Source organism: Amblyomma mixtum, chromosome 3, assembly GCF_055824585.1.
Source record: "Amblyomma mixtum isolate Tamu chromosome 3, ASM5582458v1, whole genome shotgun sequence".
Taxonomy (NCBI): Eukaryota; Metazoa; Arthropoda; class Arachnida; order Ixodida; family Ixodidae; genus Amblyomma; species Amblyomma mixtum.
Window position 1 is genome coordinate 56,341,190 of NC_143014.1, and position 12,358 is coordinate 56,353,547.

General features: G+C 42.0%; 1 protein-coding gene across 1 annotated transcript in view; it reads right to left on the reverse strand.

Moving 5' to 3' along the window:
• LOC149350269 (CD63 antigen-like) overlaps positions 1 to 12,358 on the reverse strand; it is a 28,885-nt gene that overhangs the window by 15,614 nt on the left and 913 nt on the right. The window contains exons 2-4 of the mRNA XM_089579265.1: positions 10,085 to 10,270; positions 5,860 to 5,934; positions 3,075 to 3,170 (exon numbers count right to left, since the gene is read on the reverse strand). Of these exons, the coding sequence (XP_089435391.1) occupies positions 3,075 to 3,170; positions 5,860 to 5,934; positions 10,085 to 10,270 (357 nt within the window). The remainder of the gene's footprint in view (positions 1 to 3,074; positions 3,171 to 5,859; positions 5,935 to 10,084; positions 10,271 to 12,358) is intronic.

A 12,358-nucleotide genomic window follows, 5' to 3' on the forward strand; every position in this document is an offset into this window, starting at 1 on the left:
TTGACTAACAGTTCAGCCATGCACAAAAAGCTGTTTAAGCACACCAAAAGAAGGCGAAAGGACAGATTTTCCATTTAGTGGCCCAGTGTCTCAGCTCTTCAAACGAAAACTTCAGCGACCCATCATTGTTCTGCGACCCATCATTGTTCCAAGTGTAGCGTGCAACTTGCCAGGTAAAATTACGCTCCAAGCATTAATTCACAAACCATTTCCACGACATGCTTTAACTTGCAATTCTGCTGAAAAACATGAGAAGTTAATATGATTGCTTTCAACCTGTATAGAACTTATTTCATAAATCTTGTAAAATATGCTACCCCATGTGTACTGAAACTGGTGGCCAAATGCACAGTGAGAAGCCACAAGGTGACTACACTGCTCACATTAAACAGCCACTAAATGAGAATTACATTAAAACCTCATTAATTCGGACGTCAAAGAAAAGGAAAAAACATCCAAATTCTCCAAATAAGAAATTATGGAATGGCCCCCCAAGAAACAGCCAAAAACCATTCGCGTGAAAGTAACTTATGTGAAAACCTGGGAAAAGGTCACTTTCTTTTCAGACTAAAACAGCGTGACAGTGACGATTTCTAGTAGCTCCGCCAAATGCTTTAATTAATGCATGCTATTATCGTGAGTGCCAGAAGCAGAACTGCTCCAAAACAGCAAGGTTATCGATGGCTTGTTTCAGTGTATGATGTGCTGCAGACTGATATACAACTGAATAACGAAGCAGCTTTTCTCCGACAAAGGACCACCCTTCCAGCCAGTCGCACCGGCCAATTCTCACGACCCTGCTACTGTGGCAATGCAGGGAGCGGCGCGACAATGCAGGGAGGGGACTATCCCCTTTTATCTGCAACTCCCTGAATTGTCATGCCAGCAGGCTCATGAGAATTGTACAACGTCATCGACTAGAACGGGTTCCTTTGACAGGGAAAAGCCGCTTCGTTTTCGAGTTGTATCCAACTGCAGTGCTGGAGCTCTTCTGCAGATGGTGTAGCACTTGAGGAGGCTTCACCGGATGAACGAACGACAGCTCATGATGAGCAGCGTTTTGGCCCCCTCCAGAAAGGAAATACCACGCGGACAGAAGCACGGCAAGTGCACACTGACGCAGGAGTGGCAAGACTCCTTCAAAAACAAAACAAAAAAAAGAGATCAGCAATAAGACATTGGTGTGCAGCCATAGGCTTGGCTGGCTGATATGCGCAATAGCCGCAGTGAAGCTCTGAAAACAAAACTACACGGTCAGACTGCCTATCAACGTTGGCCTACAGATCGCCAACATGCCTGCCTTTGCACACACATCAGAGAAGCGTGCGGAACAATGAAATATGCAGTTCAGGCCCGACAAATATTTAGGCAATCACTTGCCAAGGCAGTCGTATGTGGACACTGTGCCAATTCGAAAGAGCCCATCCAAATTAATAGATGCCAGCACAGAGCTGCTCTAATAAACGAATTCTCGATGCCATAGACTTGCATGGTTGTTCCGCTAGACTGACAGCAGAGCCAATTTGAATTTCTGAATTAACAAGGTTTTAGTGTACCAAGTCCAACTAGATTGAGAGTTCAGTGTCCCAAGATGAAAGACCATTTTTATTGAGAAAAGATCATCGATAGACCAAAAAATTACATTAAAGCAAAAGAAACTATAGTCGACGCAACAAGTCAAGAAAAAAGTGGCTTTCCTTTATCAGAGGACCCCCTTCCAGCCATTGGCTTCGGCCAATTCTCATGAACCTGCTAGCGTGGCAATGCAGAGAGTGGCAGATAAAAAGAGATAGTCTCCTCCCTGCATTGTTGGGGACAGTCCCCCTCCTGCATTGTAAGGCCACTCCCTGCACTGCCACGCAACTCAGGCTAACAGGCTCATGAAAATCTGCTGACGCCATTGGCTGGAAGCGGGTCCTTTGATGGGGAAAAGCCACTTTTTTCTCGATTTGCATTAGACTGTAGCAACACCCCTTGACAACTGCACTAACTGCGCCCAGTCAGGTGAGTTTTTTGGTGGCAGCATGGCAAACTCTGCCGTGATACCAGAATGCAGAGCAACGCTCGCTACACATGCTGCCGGTCGACCTGCATGGGCCACTGTGCACAGAAACTTCAGAAGTGCAAGCCAAGCTCAACCTCTCAGGGTCATTTGTGCCGTTGCCAAATGCGGAGGCTACCATTTTTCAAGAGGACAGCACTGTATAGTGTGTGCGTGTAGTATGGTCACGCCATCTATAGAAAAATGTCAGAATTAAGAGTCATCTGGCAGGTGAACCAAGCGGTTTCATTTGCGTTCATTTTCTCTAATTTCCAGCCAGCTCAAAAAGTTGCATGCATAAAAATTATACAACTCCACTCACAATGCAAGGGAGGGTAAATAGGGTTGATATCTCAAGACTATTTTTACATTAACACGAATCTTTCCATGCAGACATAATCCTGGTAGTGTTCCCCAAGTGTAATCTATCAGCCTAATGTAGTTTGTTTCAATTTCTTTTTAGTGTCCCTTGCAGGCAGCCATAAATGTGCTCCCCGATTATGAATGCTGCTAATACAAATGCCTAGTACGGGGAGTGAAGTTGTTCAAACCACTTAATAGTTTTTTTAGCAACAACTTCTCGGACAGCACGCTCTGCCAATACCCCATGAACAAAATGCCATGGAATAGCCACCACAAAGGGACTTTCTGCTATTGAACAAATGATAACAAGATGAAATTTGTAATCGCTTGTTAAAGGCTACCCTTAAAAGTAGCAACAAACCACTTTGACCTCTGCATCACTGGTAATGACCTCTGATGGCACAAAATGCCTATGTCAACTGCCCAATGACAGATCACATTAAAAATTTCGCCCAGTAGGCAACTCCACAAGAAGTCTCTCTCCATACAGAGCACTTGCAGCTCTGATAAAACGTGTTTCAGGACCTCTAAATATGTTATATTTGTCAAACTGGACCAGAAGGTCCAACAAAACTACAGCAACGAATACAGGTCCCTATATGTGCCTAGCCGTTCTTTTATAATCAAGTACACACAAATAATAAGTCAGCTTGAAAGAACCAAGCCTTACGCTGCTTTGGATGTCATCCCACAGGCGCTGCACATCAGTGTCGTTTCGGTAGTTACCGATGGACTTGGTGGCCTCTTCTCGGATGGCATGCGCAATCTGAAATGAACCAGTTTCATGATTACATCACCAACTTAAGGCCCTAAAGTGACTTGGCATCTCGCTTCAGCAACAAGCAACTTCCTTATACTCTGCATATTTTCCATTAAAACAATGCACAACCAGTACCTTGCAAAAAATGATCACTGCACCAAACATCTTTGGCAAAGCAATTTCTGTTCATTGCAGGGCACAAAACTTTAAAAGCAGCTTTCAGAATAGTTCTACATTTTAATGCCTGAACACTTGGGACCACTCTGCAATTAAGTTGAAGCTAAACACAACACAAGATAATAAATTCAGTAATGTATTATTTAATGGGTGTACACTCGGCGTCAAAAGTAAATGGAAGGTGACTTTGTCAAAACAATTTAATTTCTTTAAATCTAACGCATAATGGTCCATGTTTTTTGATGCACAGTGCAATTCGCAAAATCACAATTAGGCTGTACATATGTATTCAAGGATGCATGAATTGGCGGGACAACGATTAATTTTTTTCGTTAATATTTCCTTCCATTTACTTTTGAAGGCACCTACATAACTTCCAAATAGCTGTTTACTAGTCTATTGCGCATAACAAAAAAAAAAATTTAGCCCCTATACTCCAAGTGCCACAGCAAACTACTATTTACACATCCGCCAGAATGCATGCCTCAAAAACTGTTCCAAATTTCATTTTAGCATGTACTATACATGAAAGTTCTAGTATGAAGAGTGCCTCTAAAGGACAGATGTGTAGAACACAACTTTCACCATCACTCACTATCACCATTTTCACAACCTTTACATTACATATTTTGAGCACCATTAACTCCTCTTTGATACCGCTACTAAGCAAGTTTTACAAGCTGCAGAACCTCTACTTTGCCCTATTACAACAGCTAATAGCGGTCAGGCTACATTAAAGAAGCATAGGCAGCAAATATCTGGTTGAGTGTTTTCTTTGTAATGGTGCATACGACATTAGTATACATTGGTCACCACGTGGTATTCACCTATTACCACTGAATAATTTATAACCAGATTTTTTCGCTCGCCTTTTCAGTTTCAAGAACCAAGCAATGGCTATGATGTCAAAGGTTAGTATAAGTCACGTGAGGAGTGAAAAAAACTTGCAGTATAATCGCTGCTTCACTCGTGATTCAAGCTCTTGAGGCAGACTGGCTTTAGCACTGTAGCGAATTAAAATGACAAAGCAGCAATTATATCAGTTTTTTTTTTTTCATGCCTCACGTGACCTATACTGACCTTCAATGCCATAGCCATCGCTCGGCTCTAGAAACCAAAACTGAAATAGGTTTAGATTTCTGGAGTTTAACACCCCAAAGCAACTCTGGCTATGAGGGACACAGTATTGAAGGGCTCCGGATAATTTCGACCACTAGGAGTTCTTTACAGTACACCTCTGCCTCCATCGAAATGCTACCGCCTCGGCCGGGATCAAACCCGCCCCTTTAGGGTCAACAGCCAAGCACCATAATAACAGCCACCATGGCAGCCCCAAAACCAAAATAGGCGAGAAGTAATTGTCAAATCATTGCGGATCATTACAAAGAAAACCAAAAATTTTGGCATCTGATATATTTGACTTTGCATGGAAATGCAGCTAAATAGCAAAGTCCATGTCATGCAAAAATGAGTTATCAAGAAATAAGCTTGAACAGATTAACATCCACGACCAGTTCAGATGTGACAGTTCCCGGAAATGCCTTACAATCTTCAAACTGCCAATTTCTGGCACTTTGGCTACTGTTTCCAAACCTAACTGCCCGTTGATCAACAGCATTAGAATTGAATGAGTGACAGGACAAACAGTCTCAACGCTCTGAATCAAAGCAGGATGTTATTAGCAAGAAACCCGACAGCTCAGTGCCGGGTAATACAGCACTGATCACATTGTGTGGCTAGTTCAATCAAGATGGCTGCAACAAAGGCTCTCGGCCACATCACAGACTTCATTTCATAGAAATCTAACACTACAGAGGCTGCTAATGACAACTTGATCTTTATCTCATTCTGCTGTGCGTGCATGACAACACGGTAGTCGAACTGATGCTGATCTCATCACTATACTTCTGATAGAGGCATGCCTAGCCATCCATCATTCAGGCTAACACAATGTAGCAATTAAGTACTGCATACATGATACAGGGCACAAATATGCATCATGAAGTGCACATTCTGGTCTGCAACCAATTAAAGGTTGCTTGAACACAATTAGCCATATATTTTACACTTGGCAGTTGCCACACGCACCTTGCTCCACTATTTCACATGAGCTAATCACTGCATACTACAAACATTCGAAAGCCTGAACTAAGTTGCTTGTCATTTTTTCTGAGCAGAAAAAGCATTTGTGCATCCAGCCACTTACACCAAGGAAAAGCTAAATTTGCCATACTGTTAGCGCTGTGTCTTGTACCAATTTGCTGTTCCTGTCTTCATGTGCCAACAGTACAGCAAGCTATGTACCAATTAGCCTGAAAGAATGTTCTCACAAAAGGCTAAATTGTGCCAGATGGCGTTAAAGCAAACCTTCCAATGTAACCATGTACTCCTCGGGTAATATACACCCCATCAAAGGGGCATTTTAGGCATTACAAATCAGGATTCTTCTCAAAATAACCTTTCTGATAAAACAAACACGCCACAGGTGTTAAGACAACAAAGAACACAACAGTCGTACCTTTGATCGGTAGGCATAGGCAGCAATGGCAGCTCCCAGCTCGCAGATCAGAATGATAGTCAGCAGAACACTGAACTGAAATGTAAAAGAAAAGTATCAAACCAACCATTATTAGGGGTGCCAGTGGCCAGCAAAATGAGTGACAAAGTGCCGAAATGCACTCTCTGGATTCAAGCATAACGTTAACTATCGCATCTCTCACTCCAAGCTGTGCCCACATTTAGCACACAAAAGCAAGAAGGAAACGAAAGGTAATCATGGAAGTCTATGCTGATAGGAATTCCTATCGAACTAATACTACAATGGCAGCAGGCTACAATATTTTGTAGACTCCAATAAATAGCAGATTCCAGTTACACAAAGGGCAGAAGTAGGTATGATAAAATGAACCTGCTGTCAGCACAATGCAAATGAAAAGTGCTTCCTTGACCATATTCTAGCTGGCCCAGCTAGCACACTTAGACAACACTGGAGGCATCTGGAATCTCCGCAAATCAGCAGAGGCAAACAGTGAGCAAAGAACAATTGCCTATGCAACATGCACAACTAATATCTGAAGCCTTATTGTGATAGAGACAGGACATGCAGTAGATGCACGAGTGGAAGCATGTATATACCGCAGCATCCACAGGTCCCCAAGTGAAGCACGCATCCCTTACAGCAAATACCAAGTGTACCTATCCCGATAAACAACACAAAATTCTGAACAGAACAGACTTGCGCATAGACCAAACCAAGTTTGTACCTGAGACTGGCGAGCTGAACAAACTATATAGCCAAGCCTGTGATGCAGCTCCAAAATAAGCAAGACAGCTTTCTGCGGCACTCATGTATTGTGTGCATAACTGGGCGCACGCTTAAAAGGGAGATTACTAAGCACACATGCCACCTATAAGAACAGGTTCGGTCAAACTCAATATGAAGTGCAACGTGCCAGTGGTCACTGCAATTTAAGCACTGGAGCAATTTAGTGTGCCATGAAAAACCCGACCAAAGATAGAGGTAACTGCAGGCAAGCCTGTTCCTTTGATTGGCTGTACAATGCTGTGCTCTCAAACTGCTGCCACTGAGACCACATATTGCATTTCACAATGAGCACAATAGTACTACCCTCCATCAAAAGCTTTCAAGCCACAGCATTCATTCGTAATGGAATGAATATTGCTTGAATGCTCCACACAGCGGGGCATTACAGGTACACGTCAAGCAGCAAGCTTCTCTACCGCAAGAAGAAACCTAGCATTTCAAGGCCTTCTAGTCTTTAATGGTGCCATGACTGCTCCATTATGCGGCTCAAGCAAAAAGCTCTTGGCCAGAAAACTTTCGACCAAGACTGTACACTGCTTAAACGTCCTTATTCCACTATCCAACGATCACTGGTGATTAACACATTCAAAGCACAATTTCAGTCGTACTGGGGCCACCGCGACCTTGGTGCACCATCTAGTGGCTTGTTTACACATACTTTTGTTTCCTGCACAGTTTATTGTTCTCACAAGGTGAGAATTTTTTAAACACCGTGAAATCTGTTTTTTCACAGTGTGCTCACAGCACGCCATTAGCCTCAGGGATGGCGCATGATCGAAAAAATTCTGCTGCATCTACACCAGATTCTTTCGAAGCATTACGCAGCAGCAACTGATGTTGCAACGCCAAATTTTAATTCCGACAATAAAACTGCACAACTTCAGCCAGAACATTGGCAGCTGTCCACCCAGATCATTTTCTGTTTCTTGTCTGTTCGTTCTTGGAGCCAGTTCATTCATCACGCTGATGTTATGAATGATATTTCTGTTATCTCTCATGTCTTGACGTCATATGGGCAAGATGTATTTCCACTAGCCCGAACAATAGAGCTCCACGCCAGTAAACATCCGGGCATTGACCAAGGACTGGCACTCCAGCAAGGAACTGTTTTGCCTTGTGGCATACAGATCAAGTACACAATTTTTTTTTTCAGATTTCATAAGCTCTTGAACATAGTGATGCTTATACAAATAGGCTCTCGTAAATCTAAAGCATTCTGCAGCTTTTAGAAGTATTTTATTACTTTTATAAATTTCCATGTGGGTAGATCACCACAAATGTTATGGCAGATATATTTTTTATGTTTCTACAATTGTGTTTTCCAAAACATTCTTAGTTAAAACTTCCAATGTTGAAAAGTACATTTATCAAGCTATATTTTTGTATATCACATTGTACTTAGTAGTAAATTCTTTGCTTTCCGTGAAAAATTTACATAAAGGACAGCTTGAAAACAGCCTTTTTACATGTACTAGAGTCAGAAAAAGTCTTTTAGCTCAAAATGTTTAAGTTATAATGTCAAAATTTTAATGGCTACTTTCTAAACAAATCTGAATCACTTTATGTTCTAGAATTTAAATTTTTTGCCTGTAGACATCTCAATACAATTTTTAAAGAATTAAATTTCAATTTAAACTGTGTTCAGCAATTTTTTTCACAAATTCACATCGGGTATTTGCATTGAAATTGAAGTCTTCAGAAAGCACATTCTATTGCCAGCATTTCCATGCATTTCATGTTTTTATACCTCACACATTTTTTTGGAAAAAATTCTGCCTGAGACCTATCAAAAACAGTCACTTTTGCCATGGTAAGGAAAGAGTTTAATGCACTTTTGTTGACAGTGCACACTAACTCGTGCTGTCCACTGTACACCAAATAATGCAAAAAGATAGCAGTATGACAAATTACTTTTTCCTGATCACTACTGCTATAATGGTGCTGAAAAACTCCTTGATCACAGTCACAAAGGGCTTTAAAAATTTCAGTGCTTGCTCACCGCACAACTCCCTCCATTTTATGCAATCTTTTAGCGAGATATTCTACAGCTTGAGATGTTTTTGCTGTAGAACCACAAGTACTGCAAATAAGTTGTAGCTGTTCTGCCTTCTTTGTTTTGAGACAGCAAGCTTCAGTCAGGTGTGAGTAATACCTTTTTCGCCTGTATTTTCACAGGGTTGATTGAAAAAAAAAAAGATCAACAGAAATAAGCTTGAAAAACAACTGGCTCATTAATTCATTATTCGAATACAGTACTGAGCTGGTAATGAGTTTAATTGGTGCACCACACAACTACAATAAAAGGTGTCCTCTTGTCTTACAAGTTTCCTGCTCAATCCTTTGTACCCTGCTGACATTAGAGAAATATACATTGGTTTGGTTTGGTTTATGGGGGTTTAACGTCCCAAAGCAACTCAGGCTATGAGGGACGCCATAGTGAAGGGCTCCAGAAATTTCGACCACCTGGGTTCTCTAATGTGCACTGGCATCGCACAGTACACGGGCCTCTAGAATTTCTCCTCCAAAGAAATTCAACCGCCGCGGCCGGGATCGAACCCACGTCTTTCGGGTCAGGAGCCGAGCACCATAACCACTGAGCCACCACGGCGGCGTTAGAAATATGCATTATTTTTGGAACCCTGCCAGAGCTCAGGTGAAACTTATACAATGCCTCAAAGAGAACTATAGCAGCTCACAAGCAAGGATGAACTCTTTCTGAAGCCATGGTCATATTATACTCACATTCATACACGTTATGATTACCACAATTCCTGCGTGCAATTTAAAACTAGGATGTCAAACGCATACTAAAAGTACCTGGAAAACTAAAAATGCATAATCAGCAACTTGCTCACTACATCTTTACCCTCAAACGTAGGTTTTTGAAAATGGTACCAAAATGCTTATCTAGTACCCATGCTGCCATCTGTCGCCAGACCAAAAGAACACTTTGGACGAGCCCTACTTGCCTTAAACGGGACAGAGTGTCAGAAAACCCGCCAGCTGGACCAGTCATGAGCCAGAAATGAGAGTTAGCTTATGACAAGCCTGGATCATCCAAGTCTGCTAAGGCGGTTAATGTTTGAACCTTGGTACCACAGTCCCAAGGCACCAATTGCGACATGCTATGCATCAAAAATGGGGCCTCAAATTCGAAATTGCAGGCCTAACGGCCTCAGGCAACAATTTACAGGTTTACACTGCATTTTTAAACACTTAAAGTTCACTTTGAACAGAACACTGTCAAACTAGCTGGTCCTCAATACCAAACCAGTGCAAAATTCAGCTTCAACTTCTGCAAATGCAGGCAACAGGCTGAAATAAACCACAGCTGAACCGCTATCCAATATACAGGGAAATGTGTCAGAGACTGCGAGATTAGGAAAGAAAATGACCCCTAGGCTCCACAATGACATACCGCCATGATCATGTGGTAGTTCTCCCGAATGGCACCACAGCATCCCAGGAAGGCAAGCACGAAGACAAACACACCCAAGACCACAATGGCCACGGGTGCACCCAGGTAACCCTCATAGAAGGGCTTCTGTGGGTTCAGGGCTGACAGCACCACTCCGCCAACAGCTATCAAGGCAATGCCACACAGCTGCCGGAGCAAGAAAAACAAGATTAGGCAAATATACACGCAAAGATCCCATACAAACAAGTTACTCCGAAGTAAAATTTGTAACCAGACAAACATATCCAAGCGGTGCTTAGCTAGCAACTATGTACACCCAGAACACAACAATGCATTGAGACTCCTCCAACATTGATCTTACCTGCCGTTATTCCCAAAGACAATATTAACTACTTTTCAAACCTGAAACGTCTGTTTGCTGAAAAAGCAAATGTAGTATATATATATCACTATAGACAAAGTTAAGATAGCTGAAGAAGCTGGTTGACCTCTCTGTGGACAAGCAATGCTGCGCAGTGCTTCAGCAAGTAAACAATAGTAAGCAATTCTCTACAAACAGTAATACCACTGCTTTTGGGAACAATCCTGCATGCACATTTCTTAGCAAATGTATATGAACAGCATAAGAAAAAAACATTGTGTGATAGGCTCAGGCCACTCAAGACTATGTCGTCCCATATCTGACAATCACCTGATATACTGCCCTTAATTAACATGGATAAGACTATGGTACACAGAAAATTATCTGTAAAGTAGTCACCCTCGTGGCTCATGAGATGCTTTAGAAATAACAATTTAGTCCACAGTGGATAAAAAAGAATCAAGCTTTCCTCACCGTTCTTGCTTTTTCCTTAAACAATTCTCAATTTTCACAAGGGTAATGCTCTAATACACTTCTATATAAAAGATATTAATCTATTGGGCTTCAGTAACAAATTAAAGCTCTCTGTGCCTTCTTAAAGCAACTACTTTGAAACATCCACCTACAAAAAAACGTCAACAGAGCTTGCCACACTGTAAGGCTAACTTGCAGAAGTGACTGAAAAAAATATTTGGTTAGCTTTTGGACGTAGCTTGAACCTTTACCTAGCATGTCCAGTTTCTATTCTTTGTACCAATACATTTCTTGCCTTGGCACCCTTTCCACACAATGGCCTATACAAGTGTTGTAAGGGGCCTTGTTGGAGGCTTTGTTACGCAGCACAAACGGAGTTTTGGACAGCACAGATGCTCATGCATCTGCTTTCTTCCCCAAACACTTCTCATCAGAAACTAAAGCTTTTATTGCTTTGAAAATAAGAGACCGCAACAGCTGTGTTTTCATGAATGAAAAATTTATCAATGGGGTGCATACCTAGAACTTCTGGTTAGGACAATTGTACGGTGAGTGACTGCAGCAAATATACAGGTTGGTACGAATAGTTACAAAGGCATTGGGCAATTGCAAAGAACTTGTTATGGGCTAGTTGATGCTGAGCAACTATTTCAACATAAATAGCTAAAAAAAGTCCTGTTTTGGACATTTCCTTTTTTCTTGAGAGCTGTCCTGACACTAACCATTAAATGCCTCAGCACCCAACAAAGTTAGCCAAGATAATTCAAATGCGACAGCCAGGCAGTTTGCGCACAAATAACTGCCTTGAGAACCCTATGAATTACTGGAATACAGACTACTTGCGAGCTGAACGCATTATAAGTAAAGCAAGCTGGAATGATGAAGCTCGGAGACCGTACTTAATAATTTAAGGTAAACGCTTCAACACCTCACAAAAACCAATTATATTTAAATGGCTGTGAAAAGCCAGCATATCAGTACACGTGCAATGTCAACGCATGACGCATTTATTTCAAGTGGCTTAAACAAGCTACGGAGAGTCTTGAATAGCCTGAAATTAACATGAAGTCATGCTCGTTTCGCACAAATAAACTTTTGGAACTATCAATGCGCCAGCCATGCTTTGAACAAATGCGGCTGCAGTGCAATGTCAGACGATTATGTAAAGCCGCACGACCTCAAAGCTTGGATGCCGCCAAAGATCCTCGCTGCAAACACCCTACAGAGCATCGCCGCGACGGAATGTGCGCATAGTTAGCTCCTTCTGGCCACAGGCGAAACATGCAAAAATATCGGTCAGTTTTATTTTTTTCTTTCTTCCAGCATGAACTGTACGCCGGTATTTGGTGAGGTGCCGGGCGAAATAGTACAATAGGCTAGCGCGTCACACAAGCGGAGAACACGAGTACGATGGATGACGCGGGATGCAAAACAAAATA